At 38.2% G+C, this 19445-nt stretch overlaps 1 protein-coding gene across 3 annotated transcripts in view; it reads right to left on the bottom strand.

The window, feature by feature from the left end:
- SCAPER (S-phase cyclin A associated protein in the ER) overlaps nt 1-19445 on the bottom strand; it is a 148749-nt gene that overhangs the window by 18503 nt on the left and 110801 nt on the right. For all 3 annotated transcript variants that reach the window (XM_051628465.1, XM_051628468.1, XM_051628467.1), the window contains exons 26-29: nt 17638-17867; nt 14217-14372; nt 5190-5427; nt 2027-2176 (exon numbers count right to left, since the gene is read on the bottom strand). In XM_051628465.1, the coding sequence (XP_051484425.1) occupies nt 2027-2176; nt 5190-5427; nt 14217-14372; nt 17638-17867 (774 nt within the window). The remainder of the gene's footprint in view (nt 1-2026; nt 2177-5189; nt 5428-14216; nt 14373-17637; nt 17868-19445) is intronic.

The following is a 19445-nucleotide window of genomic DNA, read 5'->3' as shown; positions in this document are numbered from 1 at the left end:
TTCTTTTTTTTTTTTTAAATAATTCATGCTTTTTTTCTTTATTCCAGTATTCCATTTTGGATATTTGTCTGATCATCTGAGTAGACAAAGAAATCAGAAAAGGCACACCAAAAACTCCAAATAACTATTCCTTCCTTTTTTTGAAAGTTGAAGGGAATGAAGGTTTGCAACAAGGAACACAAATTTAGAATGGAAGAGACTTACTTAAATTACTAACACTTCAAAACAAATACAGATTTGACTGCAATAATAATGCAAATTTGCTTTAAATATGTCAGTTATTGATTCCTTTAAAGTTTGTTCAAATACTAAATAAAAAGAGCTACCAGGCTATATGGAGACTTGTTTTCACAGCTCAAGTCTGGTGTATCTATTTTTATTATGCTGTTCTTTCCAAGAGTCCAAGCCTACTATTTGAAAAGCTTTCACTCTGAGACCAATTTTTTATTTTTAGTAGGAGTCTGCAGCTGATCAACAATGAAAGAAAACACTGGAAGCTCAAAATGTAACAATAAATTAAACATAACTGAATGAATAGAAAGCACTTCCCTTCTCATGAAAGGCATCGTATCCTTATTGGAAGTCACAACACTAACAGCACCTAAAAATAACGACCTTAAGCAAGTCATACTGCTTTGCCTAGGAGAAAAAGGAAAATTACTTGCTTTTACTAAAAAGCCTTCCCCTCATTTTGCAAGTATGTGAGTGAGCAATACTTCAGTTTTTAAAAATGTTTCTTTTTAAACAACAAAAAAAACAAACCCAAATGCCACTTTCTCAATTATAAGCTTATAAAACAGGAATATGAGAAATTAAATTAAAAAATCAGTATGGCATGACAACCCTGAAGACAGTACCACCAAAGCAAATCACCATAAAAGACTGTTTTAGTGTATGAAAAGAACTAACACACTGCTGTTTTTTTAAGGGAAGACCCAAACCTGACTCTCAGAGCTGAAGGAGATACCTTTTATCTTGAAAATTAACTCAGACTGGGCATAGATTAGTGATGGCACACGACCTCAACCCCATGTGAACAGGCTGAAGACTCCAAGACACTGTAAAATCACCGGCTGGGAAGTGTGCCCACAGAAAAAGGCATTTTTGCACATCCTTTGTCTCTTGCCTGCCTGTGGGCAGCAGGCAGAGCCAGCTGCTGCCCTGGCCCCGTGCCTGCCAGGCCTCAGGGCACGGCCTGACCTGCAACAGGCACCACTGACCAGTCCGAGCAACACCGGGGTAGGAAACCCCTCCTCTGCCCTATTCCCAAAACGTTTATCAGTGCAAGTCCTCCACACAATGAATCACATCTGTTTATACTTGTGTGCCAGAAGAAAAATTTTTAAATGCAGAGAAAGGACAAGACTGTTTGCTGGCACTTGGGGATGCCAGCACGACCCATTGTGGAGCAGTGGGGATCAGAAAATGGCAGCGATATCACATGCATTTTCTAAATGACCCTATTAAAAAGTGTTGTCCGTGGTCAGCTCCAGACCCTGGGTGGGATTTGATTGCACAGGGTAGGAAAGCTGCAGGACCCTTCCTCCATCTTTAATCATATATTACAATACAGAATTACATAAAATACTTCTGACAATATTGTCAGCTTTAAGATATTATATTATAAGTATAGCCGACAACTGCAAGAACATTATCGAACAGCTTTTCTCTAGACCTTTGCTGACAAGTTGCAAAACTTCCACACTTCAGCTTACCTGAGAGGACGAAGCTCCTCATTCTGAATCCCCACCTCAAAAGGTGAACAACCGGAGCCAAGTGTTACAAGTACAGATACAGAAAAAAACCCAAATAACTTCACAAAATGAAGTATTCAGCTGAATGGTACCAAAGATGCAGCCACCTTAACGCAGTTTCTACACATCCAGAGTCAGGTTCAGTCACTCAGAAATAAAGGACATATGTCAACTTCTGCTCTGCCGAATACACCCCCAGCACACAGGCTGAGGGAACTGGGAGACTAACTGTGCACCTGATAACTTCTGCTCCCATTTTGCATTTGCCTTACCTGGTTATCTGTGTTGTTTACAGTAAAATAGCCCACACAAATAATGACTTCATGTAGCAATCCTTCACAGGTGTGCTGGGAACAGTACCACAGCAGAGAGCTGATAATATGCCGGAATGCAAGGGACAGTCCTTCAGCACCCACAATAGACTGAAAAAAAGGCCAAGAAATGGAAATTACAGGCTAGCAGTAGGTTATAGAAATTGTGTGAATTACATATACATCAACAGCACCTTTTTTATTTTTTATTGTAAAGTACAGGCAATGTTCTTTGCTGCTGTGACTTTGGAGGAGGACAGAATCAGTTCCCTTTTTTCAGCAATTTATCATTTACAACTGGACTACAAGAATAAATTCAAATTTTAAAGGGACACAGGAAAAATTCTGCTTAGTTGACATTCAGTGTAGAATTAGGTTGACCATTTCATTTGACATGCATTACATATTCCAGGAAAACTTAATGCTAATAATATTTCTTAGTAGTAAGCAAAAGAAACCAAACCATCTTCATTTCTGCAAAAGAGCAAAATGCATTTCTCATTAATAACTCGTGCTGTGAATGGACTACAAAGATTAATAACAAATAATGACTTTTCAAACATTAAGAAAAGTTTGAAACATCCAAAAGGAGAGAACACTCAGCTGCAAAGCTTCCTGGGATGCTTTTTAAGAGTAGGCAAATTGCTGTAACGTGGAGATTCAGAATTAGATTTTATCTGTGCAGCCTACAGCCTCTATTTAATAAACATGTCAAACAGACAGAACGACACAAGGTCAAAGGGGAAAACTAAAGCACAAGGAATGAGCATGACAGCCTACTAAGTCTAATGAAACAGCAACACAGGCCTGTGAGAAAATCTCTTTCATTTGAGAGTTTTTTTTATTTTATACCTTGTAGCCTGTGTTAAGTACATATAATAAATCCCAGTCTGCAGAGGAGTTTAGTTTTAATATACTTCAAATCCACCCAGCAAAAGTGGAATCCTAGACAAGTAGAACAGACTCAGCTGTGGTCTCATCTTGAACCTCAACTGGTAAGTTACTGTATTTTCAAAATTTAATGCACCATCCAGCCACTATTTACTGCTTTACGTCAAGGTCCACCCTTATTTAATCAGTGCTGTCCACGCATGCTGTGACCCAGCACTCTGGGTTTAACCTTCCCTGATAACAACAGGTCAAAGGGCACCTGAGTTTGTGTATAAAAGTTAAACTAATTTTTCAAGGAAACTATGCTTCCTTTTCAGCCAGAATTAATATCAGCTCAAGATCCTGCGCTGTTTCTCACTACCATCTTTCAATTGTTTAGACTGTCAAATTAAATGAAATATATACCCAGGAGCCATCTGTGCTAACGCAAAATCTAGAGTACCAGATCTCTTCTGTTAATCAAAAAACCTATTCTATAGTCCTACTACTACGTGATAAAACTATTCCTTAGAGATCATAATCAGACAGTACACAAACTGTGCTTTTTCCCTCTGCTGCTTGCTAGCCTGCTAGAGTCAACGAGGTCAGAACGGACAGCAAACTGCCTCAGGTCTTGTGTTGATTTTTTACCATTACAGAAACAAATCACATTCATACACTGAAAGGGATAGCTGCTGAGACTACACAAGTGTGTCTGTCCATCACCAAAAATATTATGCCTACAATTCAGTCAGACAGCTAAGAGGTGTTCCTGAGCAGAGCTCTGCATTGATGAGCTGCATGAAGCCAGTCCCACTGATTAGTTTCCTACCCCCCTTCAAGCAGTAATTACTATCTCGCACCATTTAATGTAGAACAAAGTAATACAGATTTTGGAAAGATGATGTTTGTTAGAAATGCTCAGATACAACAGTAGTTGGTAGGGGGATAAATACAGTCAGTGTAAGTGGAAACTTATGTTTTAAAAATTAATAGTTGTGCCCTGAGGTACCAGTGGGACAGTCCTTCTGTCCCACTCTGCAAGAGCTCCTCTACAAGTAGTAAATGCCCCCATTCTTCCTCTCTGGTGTACTCCTGTTTTATCTACAGCAACAAATCAACATCCAGTATCAAACCAAGAGTTACTGAACAAACTGTATAAGAGAACTACTTTGATACACCTTGATTTACAGAGAGAAATGGGAGGTAACGGTGTAAGAGTTGCTTTACATCAAACTTCAGTAAATACACTGCCCTGCAGGAGAAACACACCCTGACTGGACTGGATCCTGCAGCTCCATCTATATGGATGGACATTACTAGCTGCAAATTGCTGTTACTAGAAATACCAAATGTACTAAAAATCAAAGTGAAGAAACACAAACTGAAGGAGATTTACACTAAATTCTTTACTCATGCGAAGTTCTTGCTGAGTTTAATGCATTTCAGTTGAAGTGTGTGGTGCAACTTCTATATAAAACACACAATAAGTGAATCAGAAACCTCTTCTGATTAATTGCATGAGATTGATGCAGCTAAATGTGCTTCACAAAGCAATGCTTCTTAACATGTGTTTTATATCAAAAACACATCTTTGCCAATTTATCTGAGAAACACACTTATATTTTTATTATTTTTTTGTATGGCAAAATGATTCACTTCCACTAGAAATCTGTTCACAGAAGAAGGTAAGAAACTACTACGTGATCTTTTTTGAGTTCTTTAGTGAATAAAAATGATGAAAAGTTAAACTTCCAAATTTTGGCCAATAAAAGTTTACTACAATAAAAAAAATTGCTATCAAGTGTTTTTCAGTTTTGGTTGTAAAATCTTAATGCAAGTGGTCACTGAAAGCACTGACAAACGTAAACTGTGGTTAGAATATAAGCAAGTTCTTTCCCACTAGAAAAACTGTTATCTCATGCTTCTGACCAGTTTGAGGGGTTTTTTTACATTGTTTGGCTTATTAAATATAAAAATACTGTGCTAAAAGTGAGGTTTTTTGAATAGAAGAAGTAATGGATGGGATTCAGAGTTTTCCACAGTTCAAATAGTCACTTTTTGCTTAAATTCACTTGCCATAGCTAGACAGTGGAAATAGCGATAACTACAATTTTAAGCACAAAAAACCCCTCAACATTTAATATTGAAAGTTCCTTCAATAACTAAGATCCTCCAGACAAAACTTAGTCCAAATAGTATATGCAATAATTACCCTTCTCACGCTAAGCAAAATTTTTAAAGCATCCATTACCTGAAAGGCAGGGAGATCAAGAACAGCAAAACTGTTGAAGAAACGTAAACTGTGAATGGCAACCTGGATTGTGTTCGCTGCATAGCTGTCCTTGGGACTTGCTGTGTTTGGATCAGAAATTGTCCCGTGGAAAAGAACACAGTACAGCATATGCAAGACTCCAACCAGATCCGTAGCCTGAAGAACTGCTGTTAGTCCTGTGGGGTCCTGACGTGTGTTGTCAAATATGTTCCAAGATCTGTCAGAAAAACATTAAGGCATCTGAGAAGGAGAGCAGCACTCAGTGAGAATACTTGCCCAGGGTGCAGTACTTCTAGTAAGCCAAGTGCTAGAAAACCAGCAAACTGTTTCAAAGGAATAAACCTGATGCCTAATGTGTTAAGAAACCACAACGTTTCCAGAAAAGGCTTTCAGTAATCTGGGCACCATCTCGTGCTGTCTTTCATTGCAGTGCAGCTGTATCTTTAAACATCTTTCTCCACATACTAGTGTCTTTGCTCCCAAAATGGGTTCAGGATACCAGAGTGAGACTATGCAGAAATTTGACAGCTTTAAAGTCCGAAGCCTGACGGCACTTCAGGGGCTCCATGCAAGCTCTGTCTCAGGTCACCAGCCTACACCCACCCCTCTTTCTTGCAACAGCAGCCAGCAGAGGTGGAAGAACTCCCTGGAGCCCCTCACTGCCTCAGTGACGGGCTGCAGGCACTGGAACAAACTGCCTACCTAAGTAGCAAAATAAGTTACCAGGACCAGCTGATCTTAATCAAATAGTTCTGCAGGAATTTAAGAATGAAGTGGCTGAGCAGTTAACAAAACACACAACTTCTGACTTCAGTCAGATGTTATTACGGGAGACTGTACAGGAGCAATAAAATAAGCATGAAATGTTCGAGACAACTCAGCACAGCTTGTGCAGAGGGAAACCAGGTTTCTTTGGTATCTTTTGGGTATGCAAGTGAAATAATGGGGAAAGTTTCTGGCTATCTAGGAGGTCAGGACAGAGAGGCAAATAAATCAGGATGCCCTTTCTCTTCTAACATTCAAGCTTTCATAATCCCTCCATGATTTGTACTGTTCCTGTTTTTTCACATTATTAATCACCCAGAAGATGTTGCAGGACAGTCACTACTTAGGAAGGCTAAGATTGTCACTACTTTGGTGGGTAGAAAGTGTGTAAAAGGCAGGCAAGTACAAAACAAAGCACACAGAATAATTCAGTAAGTTTATATACTCTGAGTTCTAACTCAAAGTCATCACATAAATAATGGAATCATAGAATGGTTTGGAAAGGACCGTAAGGATCATCCAGATCCAACCCCCCTGCATAGGCAGGAACGCCTCCCACTAGACCAGGTTGCCCCAAGCCCCATCCAACCTGCCCTTCAACACTGCCAGGGATGGGGCTTCCACAGCTTCCCTGGGCAACCTGTTCAAGTGTCTCATCACCTTCACATTAAATAATTTCCTCTTAATGTCTAACTTGAATCTCCCCTCTTCCAGTTTGAATTCATTACCTCTTGTCCTCTCATGAAAAATAAAAGTTACAAGTCCCTCCCCAGCTCTCCTGTCACCCCTTCAGGTACTGGAAGGGGCTGAATGCACCTGAACATTATGGAAATACATTTAGTCTATATTGGCAATCAAAGAAAACACTAAAATGTTAAGATAAAGTGAGCAGTAACACTGGAAACATGGCACATCAATATCTGATCTTTACCTCAGCTATGTTTCCATCTTAGAAAAGAAAAAAAATTGTCAATATCAAAAGAAACAACGAAGAGGGATTCTCTATATTGCTTTTTTTATAATTGAAGGAAAATATGACAGGTGATATAAGAAAATGTTATAAAAGGACAAATTGGATGAGAGTATCTTTCCCTTTTATAACAACTAAAGGCAAAGAAAATGTGAAAGCAGTGGAAACAGGAAACACTTTCTAAGTCAATCTATAACTTTGCAGACCTCAGCTGCATACAGAAATGACTGAACACTCAGAAGGATGAGAATATTCCTGTTAACCAGAACCAGTAAGGAGCTGGTCCTTGACTAGAACGACCTGGATGAGGGAACAGAGTGTGCCCTCAGCAAGTCTGGTCAAGTGGTAGGTCAAGGGAGGTTCTCCTCCCCCTCTATTCTGCCTTGGTGAGGCTGCAGCTGGAATATTGTGTTCAGTTCTGGGCCCCTCAGTTCAAGAAGGACAGGGAACTGCTTGAAAGTAGTTTAGACCATAAAGAGTAAAAAACATGGAAAAAATATAGACCTCTAAGTGTGTTTGGGTGGGGCTATGGTACACAATATTTTATGGCATTACTTCCCTTTCCCTACACCTGGAATCCGTGCCCAGAATCTTCATTTTGAAGCTCTGTGGTCTTTAAGTGAGTGTGTTTGAAGGGAGTCAGCAGAGACACATCCTGAGCCATCACCTGGCCTTGCCAGCTGTGCTTTTATGCAGATTCCTGCTGCATAACTTCGTGTTGGCACGTGAACCTGCCTGCAAGGGAGGAACAAACCAGGATGGCTGCAAAAGGAGGCTCATGGCTCAGGGATCATCTCTGCATTTCTACAACCTTGGGTTGTGCATCTGTGGACTCCCTAGTACTCCTTACTTTAAAATAGCTTCTTATGTGCAGTTTTTTATTTTGCAGCATGCAGTAGCCAAAATGTGCTGTCACTTAACTACACTCAAGTACCTCAAATGTTTATTTCCACACAATCACATGAGAGCACAGCTCCTTTTGCCAACTAGTACTCCTTAATTTCAATCTTAGCTTTTTCAACAGTACAAAACAGAAAAAAAAACCAGTCATGGTCAAATGATAACCCCAAATTAATTACTGCATATGATACCTCACAGGATGTTTGGTGACTATATGCCATGAGAAGACTGACCAATTTTACCAAAGGTTAAAGTTAACTTGCTTTCAACTCTCACTCCATCATTACTTTTAAACAATTCCATATGAAAAAGCTTACACTGCTGGATGAAATCATTTTACCATTTTGTGCTGCTCTGGAGCAGTGAATGAATCAAAATACACATAAAAAAGTCAATTGTAAAATCACTCAAAATGCAAAAGACCAGAAATGTTGGAGTTACACCGTAGGACAAAGCTGTTAAAAATAATAATTAAAAAAATCTGTCTACTGGGTTTGGTGGATCGAAGGAACTGTTAAAAACATTTGGTTTTGAAGTTGCCTGTAGTACAGTTAATACGAACAGGCCACTGGCTCCTGTTGGTTTTAACTGTCAATTATAATCACTTGAAGCCTAAATGTTTACAATAAAAAGGTAAAAGACATTATTCATACTGGTTGTGGGCTTTAAAGTAAAAAAAAAATATGTATTTGAGATGTTGGAAAATACAGTCCGAACGTATGCTGCTTTGAGTGATTTTGGTCAAGTCTGGACTTGACCACAACAGTGGATTTCATACAGGTAGTAGATTTTTAGTCTACCTCAAAGGTAAATTCAGGGAAAATTCAGAGCTAACCACCAGGACACAGACTGAAGTAAAAACCCATAAAAATAATAAAATCAGAAGATGACAGGGAACCTAGGTTTTACCTAACTGATGTTAAAGAGGAGATTCCATGGATGTAGCTCCTTTTAATACTCCTATTTCAAGAAACTTCCTCCCTGTCTCTGTTAACAGCTGCCAAAGTAAAATAATCAGTAGGGACAAACACCCTTCAATTAATCACTGAAGAAAAGCAAGATGTGTATAGCTGGGAAAACAGACAGGCTTTCAAACTTTACCAAGTCCCTCTACTTAACACAGAAAAACAGGCAAATACTTGTATTATGGTCAAAAAACATGCAGGATTTTACACAAAAAGTTTAATGAAATGCAGGGAATTTTCTTTGTGGGCTGCCATTATGATTGTCAGCTTCTGCCATCATGGGAGTCTCAGGACCTAGTATGGGTTTTATGACTTAAAAAAAAGGTTTAAGAATTAAGAAACGTGGTTATATCCTTCCAGGAAAGAAAGATACTAACCAGTGGTACTTCTTTGCTTAAAATACACCACTATGTATTAAAAACAGGAATTCAATACAACTTGATGAAAAACAGCATACTCTGCAGAACAAGTATAAAACTACAATTTCTCCAAGCTTCAATATGAGCAAACTGTTTATATCTGAAAATATATTGTTTTAAGAACTGACTGAGCTAACAAGCAGACAAGCCTCTCTAAGGGTATACATTGTAATGTTTGTATATTTGAAATATATACTCCTGATTAAAAACATGCAGCCAAATGGAAACACGACTTTTCAAAAGGTTTAGAATATAATCTGAGTTTTTTTTATTATTATTAGGATTTTAAAACTGCAGTTTTGCTTCTAAATTATTTTATTTAGAAAGAGATGTCAAAATAAAGAGGCAAAATAATAATAAAAGTATAAAGAAGTATTTAGCACCTGTCAGACCTTGTTATAATTCATACTGTCAAGCTAGGAATCACAGTAAGTGATGATCTGAAACCTTTTAGTAATTTCAAGAACAAGCTTTAATTTGTTTACAGTCTTTGCTGGACCTGCTGTCCATTGGAAGTGGTGAGAAGCACACCCACTGTTCAAGCAGGCTTACATCTCATTCCCCATTCAGCAGCCAAAACAGACATTATCTTAATTACTGTAATAAAACTGAAACCAGACCAGCCTACTTCCTTGCCTATCTGTGACTTGACAGTCACTATTTTCCTGGATCAAATCCTTTATATCTGCAGCTTTCCACCACTGCAGTCTGTAATCCACAACTTCATTAGCTGTTGACACAGATTTATATGTATTCCACTACTGTTTTGAGATAACTTAGAGCATGAACAATTCAGCTACTGTACTGCTATGACATGCTTTTCCCTAGATGAACAAGGGAGCTTGCACACATTTCTTACATCAAGAAAACAGCAACTTTTTGAAAAAGTTGATGTCCCAAGAAGCTACACGATTGGAAGGACTATTCTTTGCAACATTCATCATCTGCACAACTCCCTTTCCTCCTTGTGCCTGTGTTACTGCTAGCCCATTGCACTGCTCTTAGGGAGAACATTCTCCCTTGGTGATTAACCCTCAGACTGCACCACTGCTGACAGTTTCATCCAGCTGCTTGCACTAACTCTGTGGTTAATATGAATTTTTTCATTCATATTAAGGAGCAAAAGTGAAATAAGACATAAAAACAGTCCTCCAGAGAGTAACAACTAACCTTCTTGGACAGGAATCTTAGTTCCAGAGACTTACAGGGAAAAAAGGGATAAAGATTTGATGCACACTAGGCAGTACAGGAAAAGATAGGAACATAAGCAACTTGCCATATATTTTTTTACTTACTGTTCACTCCTGCTTTTAGGGAAGGGTGAGCTAGGGCATGTTTTTATTAATGCTCCTTGCATTCCATGCCTGCTCATTGTTTTCTATCTTGTGTTGACAAGCCAAGCATGTTCCACATGTATATTCAGGACCCAAGGGCCCAAAATAGGCTTTATATCTCTCATAGTTACCATAATAAACTCTGGAAAACAAGGCTGTCATCCTGAACATTGCTACTGGACATCTGAATTGGACACAAATTGCAAGACATTTATATGGCTACATAAACCACTGCTATTCTATATAAAGTCTATTTAATATTCTGCTTTATTTTAGGTTAATAAAAATGTCTCTGTTTTCAATTCTGGCTGCAGTTACCTAAGCAAAAAACAGTTAAGCATTATCATGGGCACAATCTTCAAGCCTAAGTATCAAATTTCAGGTTCATCTTTTGCTGAGCAAAAGGAGACAGGGTAATATTCAGATGTGCTGCATTTTATGAATTCTCATTACATACAATAAGGGACAATGCCCTGTTTTCAGCTTTCACACTTTTAAAAAACTCATTCTGGAGAAATGAGTTTTTCCGTTGTTGTCAATGGACGCAACAGAGCAAAAGTAAAATGGGGACTTCTTGTTGGAGGTCTCAAATCACCCTCACTGGTTCTCACTGTGTAACAGGTGAGGGTACAAAAATTATCAAAACAATGTTCACATGGCTTTACAGGTTACTAATGTTTTCAACAAATGATCTTTTACACATATTACACAGTGTTTGGAAAATGTGCTATGACATCCACAGCAAAACCTCCATTAAAATAATCAATCTAGCATTTATTGGCCAGTACCAAAAATGATCATTTGAGAATTAAGATCAATATAAAAGTTAAATCTTTTAAAAAACCCTGACCATTAATGAAAAGAAAATCCGTCTCTTGTAATAAGATATAATTAACATATGTTCAGAATGGATTCCCTCATTTCAGTAACTTTTTATGATGTTAAAATTGAGAATCCTCCAATTTATGTTTCTACATTAGCAAGACCTTCCTTTATTGTATCTAACTGTGGTTCTGGACTTCTTTTCCTAAATCTACCATGGGAATAAAAAAAGTATATTAGTTAATGTTTTAAAATTTTATCAGCTACATTATATCAACCATATATCTCATTTAATACACAATGCTGACATACATACATTATACAGTTTGAGGGTAATTTGCAGTAAATATTATTGTTGTGACATCTTCCCTGATGCAATGGTATGTGCAAGTAGGTACTTGACTGAAATCTCTTCCCAGCCTAGAACCTTGTTTTCTATGAAGTAACTGTCCAAATAAACATCAAGTATCAATTCAGACCTTGGATTAGCAACATTCTGCTAAATCTGGGAGCTTTATGAAGTGTTCATGTGAGGAAGAAAGGAAAGCTTGGATTGATAGCTCTTCCTGCAGTTGAGCTCCAGAATGGCCTAACATACTCTGTACTCACAGGACAGGATCTCTTAGTTATTTAAAACCTGAGTTTAACTTTGGCCTTCTGGGGCTATCACAGCTTAAAGCTGCAGTGAAGTTCCTAACAGCCTGGTGCTGTCTGAAAGCAGAGGAGGACCAGGCAGCACTTGCTGTTTCTAGCTCCTAAAGCATTTAATTGTTGCAGGCACCATGGATGAGAGCCCTGAGGACATCCTGGTGTGTCAGCCACCCAGCAACTACTGTCCTATCAGGTCCCTACCATGCCACCCTGTGGCACAGCATGCTAAGATCTGCACACAGTATGATGTAAAAATACTCTAATGCATTTAAGATGGAATGACAACTTTTTATATGAAAAATAACAGCCTGAAGTAGTTCTTTCAGAAAAAAGCACATTAATTTTGTGTCCCACATGATCACCACTGAGAAGCATAAAGAAGTTCCCAACCTGGGAACATTCTAGATAGGAGGATATATCAAAAGAACAGTTCAAAACTGCTCTTGCAACAATGGTCTAAGCCTGATAATTTGGTTAAACTTCTTTTGATGCTGCAGTGTCAGAGCACTGCTAGTACTTGCTGGACTTTTTTCTTCCCAGTAACAACTTCAAAAGTATTACCAGCAGAGTGGTTAGTTACTCTGATGTACAGAAGAGTATAATTCAGCATGTTTGGTGCTCAGGCATGTGTGGAGAATGAGAAATGCTGGCTTCTGACTGATTAGTCTGCATTGCCTTTTACTACTGTTTACCACGAATGAAAGAGGCATCTGTATTGCTCACGAGACGCCATCTTTTGTGCTGTAGCACACAATCTGTATTACTGTACTGTGACATATTTAAGCGTTCCATAAATTTCAGCTCTGTTTCTGCCACCTTAATCTGTGTTTGGCAGTATCTTTTTCCATTTAAATCACCTTGAGCACTAAGGACTTCTGTAACCTGACAGAATTACACTCTGCATTCACTTCTTAAATGAGAGTGGGCTCAGGTGACGAAAGATGTTCAATTTAACCTGGCCTTCTAATCAGTCACTTCAAAGCTTTTGATCTAAAAGTGAAAGACAACAGTTTTGAAATCTCCAAGTTCATTCCTCTCGTTTCTTTTCATGCCCAAATGAACAATCAGTCCAACCTGGAGATTGAGAACAATCAGCACCTTTGCATAAAATCCAAAGCACTGCTGTTATGTGCAGGCAGTGAGATCAGACAGGTTTTGGTGCAACACTGAAGAAAAATTCAACCCTTCAAAATTACTGTTCTGTACACATGTTCTTGGAAAAAGTACTTGCATGGTGCTGTATTATTTTGGGGTGCAAAGATCTCTACTATTTGAGTGAATAATGCACTGGCTTCAGAAATCACAAAAATTATATTACTCACTCTTGTAGCTAGAACTATTATTATTCCACTAGGAGAGGAATGATTTTTTATTTTATTTTATTTTTAATATGCATATGACTTTTGGCAGCTGTCCTGGAACATAAAATGCCAAGTCGGCAGCTTTCAGAAGAGGGAAATCTCACTAAGTTGGGATGGTCTCTTTGGGCTCATATTTCTTGCAGTTCTTTTTTCATGTGCCTATGTCCCTGAGTTGCCTGCAAGAACTCTTACCTAAGGCTTTTTTTCTTATTTATGTTTTATTAACTAGTTTTTCAACCTTAGCATCATTTCACTCTTCAGGAATTAACTGTAAAGTTCTGTCAGCCTTGTCTTTTCCTGGACACCTACCTCCCTCTTGCTCACTCCCCACAAGCCTGGCTAGGTTATGATAATGAACATTTTGCACTGGAAAATGTTCTAACAAATCCAGTAATATTCTTCTCTACAGAAAACATAATTTCCTTACTAACAGTGCTATTTTAAAGAATTAGGCTGCTCTAGAGACATCAATTAAGAGTTGATTTTGCTGATAAAAAAAATACCCCTTAAAGTCCTTAGGGCTGATGCTTAAAGTTAGTAGTGATAATGTAATGATGAGTAAAGGAGATAAAGTTTGCAATTCTGATAAATGACTTAAAGAATCAAGACTCAGGCCAGGTAACTCATTACAGTTCACTGGTGAAAGGGCGAGTAGAATGAATTTCCTGCCCTGTCTCTTCACCAGTTATTGCTGTGTGACTACGAACAGTTCTAACAGCCATGTCAGAATGCTCACTGCCAGGAGGGTAGTGTTGGTACAGGGTTACAACAGCTGCTGCCTGCAAAACATCTCAGAGGTGCCAGGCCAAGTGCACTTACCTGCCATTGATGGCAAAGCACAGTCGACACATTCCATGCAACATTGCTGTGGCATTTTGTAGAAAAGATGCAATTTTGGGATTCTCATCAACAGGGCCTTGAACGGAGAGGAAACAGCAACACAGCTTGTCTATTAATCCTATGTTCACCATGTAACTAGAAATAGAAGAAAAAGGGTTTTTAAAAAAATAGTCCCATGCCAGTTTTGGTAACTTTGCAAAGGAACTAAATTCTGGTTCTCTGCTATGAAACCGTACAAAATGCAGGTGGTGATTACTTATATACTCTTTCTGAAATGGTTAAATAAAACAATTCAAATCACAGTAACTTCAGAGCTGGCTCTCTATAAATATCAGTAGTTTTTGTTAAGAGATCTGTCTGTCTTAGGATAATTTGTATTATACTGTACAAGAAAGATGAGTGTAAATGTTTATTTTACCATACTCCTAGAGGGACAATGGAATTTTGCCATAGTTAGATGATTTATAATAATCTTGATAGCTCTGCAACAGCACAATCTCTTTTTAACATGAAGAGATAAACTTTGTAGAACACACTAATTCAAGAAGACAATGATGTTACCCAGATAACTTTTTATTGTAGTCCATATATCATAAGAACTACTGCCCAGTTGTTGGGTTTTTTTTCCTTTTGAAAATATATGCAACAAAGACTAAAAGAACGTGCAGGTAACAACCTTCTACCATCAGCAGAGAAGGATCAGGATCAGAAAGGTTCAAAACTCAACACAGAGAAAACCATGCTAGTGATTTTTTTTTTTTTAAATGGAAAACTCCTCTTTTTAATTATTTCATAATTTCATATGTTCATAATTTCAGACAACACCAACTGATGCACTGTTTTTACACTGACAATCTATGCTGTTATCAAGATTACTCCACCCTACTAGCTGTTCTGTCTACTTGCTTCTCAAGTCCTTTTGTCAGAGATTGCCTCTTTGAGATGGGAACATCATTGGCTGGATGCTTCCATAATGTCAGGACCATCCTTACTTGACTAAGTATGGAACATGATTAAATAATATTGATTCTAGTAAACAAATACCACTGAATTGATAATGCTTGTCACAGGAGCTGTACAAGCATTTATTAAAAATAACTATTCCCTCACCTGTCTTACAGTCTAAGTTTGAAAAGCCAGGGATTTTTAAGATTAGGGAAGAAAACCTCTCCATTTTTCAGACAGTGTTGCTGGTCAAAGACTAATCTCTCTTCAGTGCCAGAAACCTGACTTTCTGCCAAAGTTTACCCTGCTGACACAAAGCTTTTGGAAGTAATGAAAAGTAATTAAGCATAAACATGCACTGGATATAAAGCAAGAAGTCTAACTGCAGTGTGAAATATTTTTCAAGCTGCTGAATTATAGCAGTTAAAAATACTTAGATGCACAAAGGGTATTAATTGCACACTTCTTGCTCAGGTAGGTTTGTCTGCTCTGTTTAGCATCATGAAAGGTTACCAGCATTAAGTTTCTTGCAGATTTTGATCTAAGCCATCCACCTGATCATACAGGTGATAAGCAAGCTCTACTCCAGTAGCAGAGTAATTCCAGGAACAGAGGTGGGTGTCAGACACATCACAGTGAAATGCTGAGTGCTAGAAATCTCTCTGTGAAGCAGGAGGGGAGAGGAAGAACTAAATACAATACAGCTAATAGTGACAGATGATTAGTCACAAAAAGGCACAACCATTCTCATCAATATTCTCTTTTTTTTCCCTCTAGGGACATCACTACAGTCTGACACCTGCAAAGCGAGTTCATTGTCCCTTTTCCTTTGCACCCAACACCTGGATACAAAGCAGCTGTGCTTTTGGCAGAGAAGAAATGGATTATTCAGCCTACTGAGACTATTTAATGGCAACCAGAGACAACGAGAAGATGCACAAAGCATCTTCTTTGGAGAACTGAGCATACAGACAAATGGAACATCAAAGCTCTCTCATCTACTGCCTTCATCTCCCAGTCTTTTTTACCTGTGGTAGCATAGTTCAAGTAATTTGGCTACCCTTTTGATACCCATACACTGTGTAGATAATTGTTGTTTATGCATCAGGTCTAGTATAGCCCCAAATAGAAAAAACCCCACAAAAATTCAACTTTCCTCTTTCCTTCCCATCTTCCTAAACCTCTCATTTAATCAGCTCCTCCAGGAAATATGATACAATGACCTGGAGGTGAAAGATTCTCATTAATAATACAATTTGTCTGGTTTTGACTAGTTCAAGATGCCCTCCCTCTTTTTGTCCTAAATGCACTATTACCTTGTCACTGTGCCTTTCATTCTCTATTTATAACCAGATCCCCTAAAGTGCCTCAGGTGAGGGACCTAGTTGGATTCTCATGTATCTTCTTATCTTGAGGGTATGCCTGGGCTTGGCCCAGTCAGTGTCAGGTGTCCGGGCAGTACAAATACCAATAAGCAGACCTCCCACCCTCCCATTCATAAACAGAGAGAATACAGCATCCTGAAATTTCACACTCTTTCAAAACCTGTTTGGGGAGAAGGCACGTTACATGAGAACAATACAGTTTTAGAGGTCACTGGTATCTATGACAACTATTTGTTTTGCTTTCCTCCTCCAGCTGTCTTTTTTGTATCTATCAGCATCAGACCAGACTTGGAAATGTCTGAAGATGCTCACTGTGGCACATTTCCAGCAGCAGAATTTCATCTCTTCAAAGAGCTGAAGATGTGCTGATGAGTAAGTATATAATTTACTAGTGAAAATATACATCTTTAGCAGGTCTAACATATTGCTGGATATGCATTAGTTTTATATAAATTATATAAATATATATTTTAATATATATATTCAGGCACAAGTGTTTTTACCAAAGACTTAGAAAGTTTCAAGTAAAAATGAGCAAAACAAGGTATTATCTTTTACTCTATTGTTAAAACTCACTGAGTTATTTCGATTGAAATTTTGCTCCAGAAATATACTTTGAAAACAAAATTGCTATTAAAATATAGCTGCATTATAATAGTTGAAATCAGATTATAGGAATTATTTGGTAATCTTTATAAGAAGAATTATATATTTTATGGGAAGCTTATATGAATGCATGTGTGATAGGCAGGACCACAGGGGTGCTGGTCACACACAGCTGGCGTGGAGAACTGAGAGGAAGCAATGAAAATGTGGAAGCTGACTCCTAGGTAATTAGGAGATGGAACCCATGGAAAATACACAAAAACAAGGTCCAAAATTGGTTTTCTGTATCTGCAGCTTTTTCAAGAACATTTTTGTTTGAGATTACAGCATTTCAGTAGTCTTCTGACTACACACACAAACTACTTTTACTGTTACGAGTTAAAGCAGTTTGTTCCTTTCTTAAATCATCGCTATTTTCTTTCTCTGTAGTAAAGAAGGCTTAGAGAAATTTCATTATTTTTAACCTGATCAGGTCTTGAACTCTGCTGTTGAAGGCTTCCACTTGTGAGGATTTACTTTTCACTTCCTGTAATATCTTCAGTGCAGCTGACTGGCTGTTTCCATCTGGGAAGCTGGTGATTAGACATCGGAAAATCACAGCAGTTATCCTCAGAAGTCCTGTTGTTAAACCCTCAAATACCTGCTTATTTACACTCCTGCCTGAAGTAGCATTATGGTCATCTGGAACACTAACCTAAGTAAAGAGAAAAAAGAAAACCACAATTCAGTAAAAATAATCAGTTTGTAGAGAAACACTGAGGAAGTTGCATTTGAGAACACCAAAAAGAATAATAACCAATGTATTCTAGCAGTGCTGATGGATATTCAAGCATTTCCACTGCAAGAAAGGTCTTTAGCCCTTATGCAGAAGCTGAAACACAATAAATCAAGTCAAAATGGTGCTTAGCGTATGAGAACTGAAGGAAGCCTTATAACAGCAGAGTATTTCATTAGTATGACTGTGGTGTTCTTCTGCATACCCAAGATTTTTGATGAGTCACTAGCAAAAAATAAATTGTTTTTTTTTAAACTTGACTGCAAATAAATCAACTACTGAGGTTGTTCATTTTGACTACTCACTGCACTACCCTGAAGACATAAAATGTCTAGGATACACCAAGTATTCAGTAATACAGAGAAAAGAGAGGTACTTTCTGTGGAAGGAATAGTATTTACTGTTGCATGGTAACCCCCCACTTGACTTTGGGAAAACACAGCATACAGTCAGAAGGCTACTCAACAGTTTGAGTCCTAAACAAACACTTTTACAACAGTGAGTAGGTTGAAAGGCAATGGTTCTTGTGACAAGGCAGGTCCAACGGCGGCTCTTCACAGAAAAATACACTTTGCAGGCAACAGGAATGATCTTTGCAATGAGATCTAATCCCTGATGGATTTTCACCTTCACAGCAAATAAACAAAGAATTACAATATTATTCTGAGATAAGCATCCTTCCAAAGTATTTTGTGGAATTACAACATTAGAAAAAATACAGAAATTTTTACCAAAAAAAGCAAGATTGATTGCTATAAAACTCAAGCCATAACTATGAAAAAAAACCAGTTGTGTCTGGGGACAGTACTAGTTTGCGCTTTAGGAAGGAGCACACTGAAGTGTCAGAGCAGTAGATACAGACAACCCATAGGAGCTGCCAGCTGGTAACAATGGCAAAGGACACTGGGGAATATAACATTTTTCCAGTCTACAAGGAGATATTCAGTTGTCCTGCTGAGCTTCTGCATAATAACTGAATTCAGAACCAGTTACTTACCTGCTTAGGTAAACAGAAGGTAATACACAGCTGCTTTAGGCCAGTGAGAGGGCAACCTCCACTGGATTGAGACAGGTGAACTACAGTGGTTCTTCACATCTGCCAAAGCCTGCCAGAGAATTCTAGCAAGTGTCAGAACAGCTCATTACTAAAGCTAACCCAAAGTAGCTCGGTATTTCAAAGAGCTAAGTGCTCCTCAAAGACAGGATGACACTTAAGGCAAGGCTCTGAAACTTTCTTTGATTTACATTTCTCTTATCCATCCTTTCTTCAAATAGAAAGAATACTTTTAAGTCTTCCAAAGTCTACAAAAACTGAGTAAATTTTGTAAAAATTGAAAGGCAGTTGAAGTAGAAATTTCTGCCAGGCAGGGAGGGAGACATAAAAAATCCCTATCCTGACCAGAACTGATAGAGAAATCCAACTCTCCTCCCCCAAAGTCAAACAACCCCAAACAACAACTAAGGAACTATCTGACAAGACAGAAACATTGCAGAAAT

The sequence above is a fragment of the Apus apus genome, chromosome 10 (assembly GCF_020740795.1).
Source record: "Apus apus isolate bApuApu2 chromosome 10, bApuApu2.pri.cur, whole genome shotgun sequence".
In the NCBI taxonomy this organism is placed as follows: domain Eukaryota; kingdom Metazoa; phylum Chordata; class Aves; order Apodiformes; family Apodidae; genus Apus; species Apus apus.
Note: the sequence above shows the minus strand (reverse complement) of the source record. Positions and strands in the feature narration are given on the sequence as shown.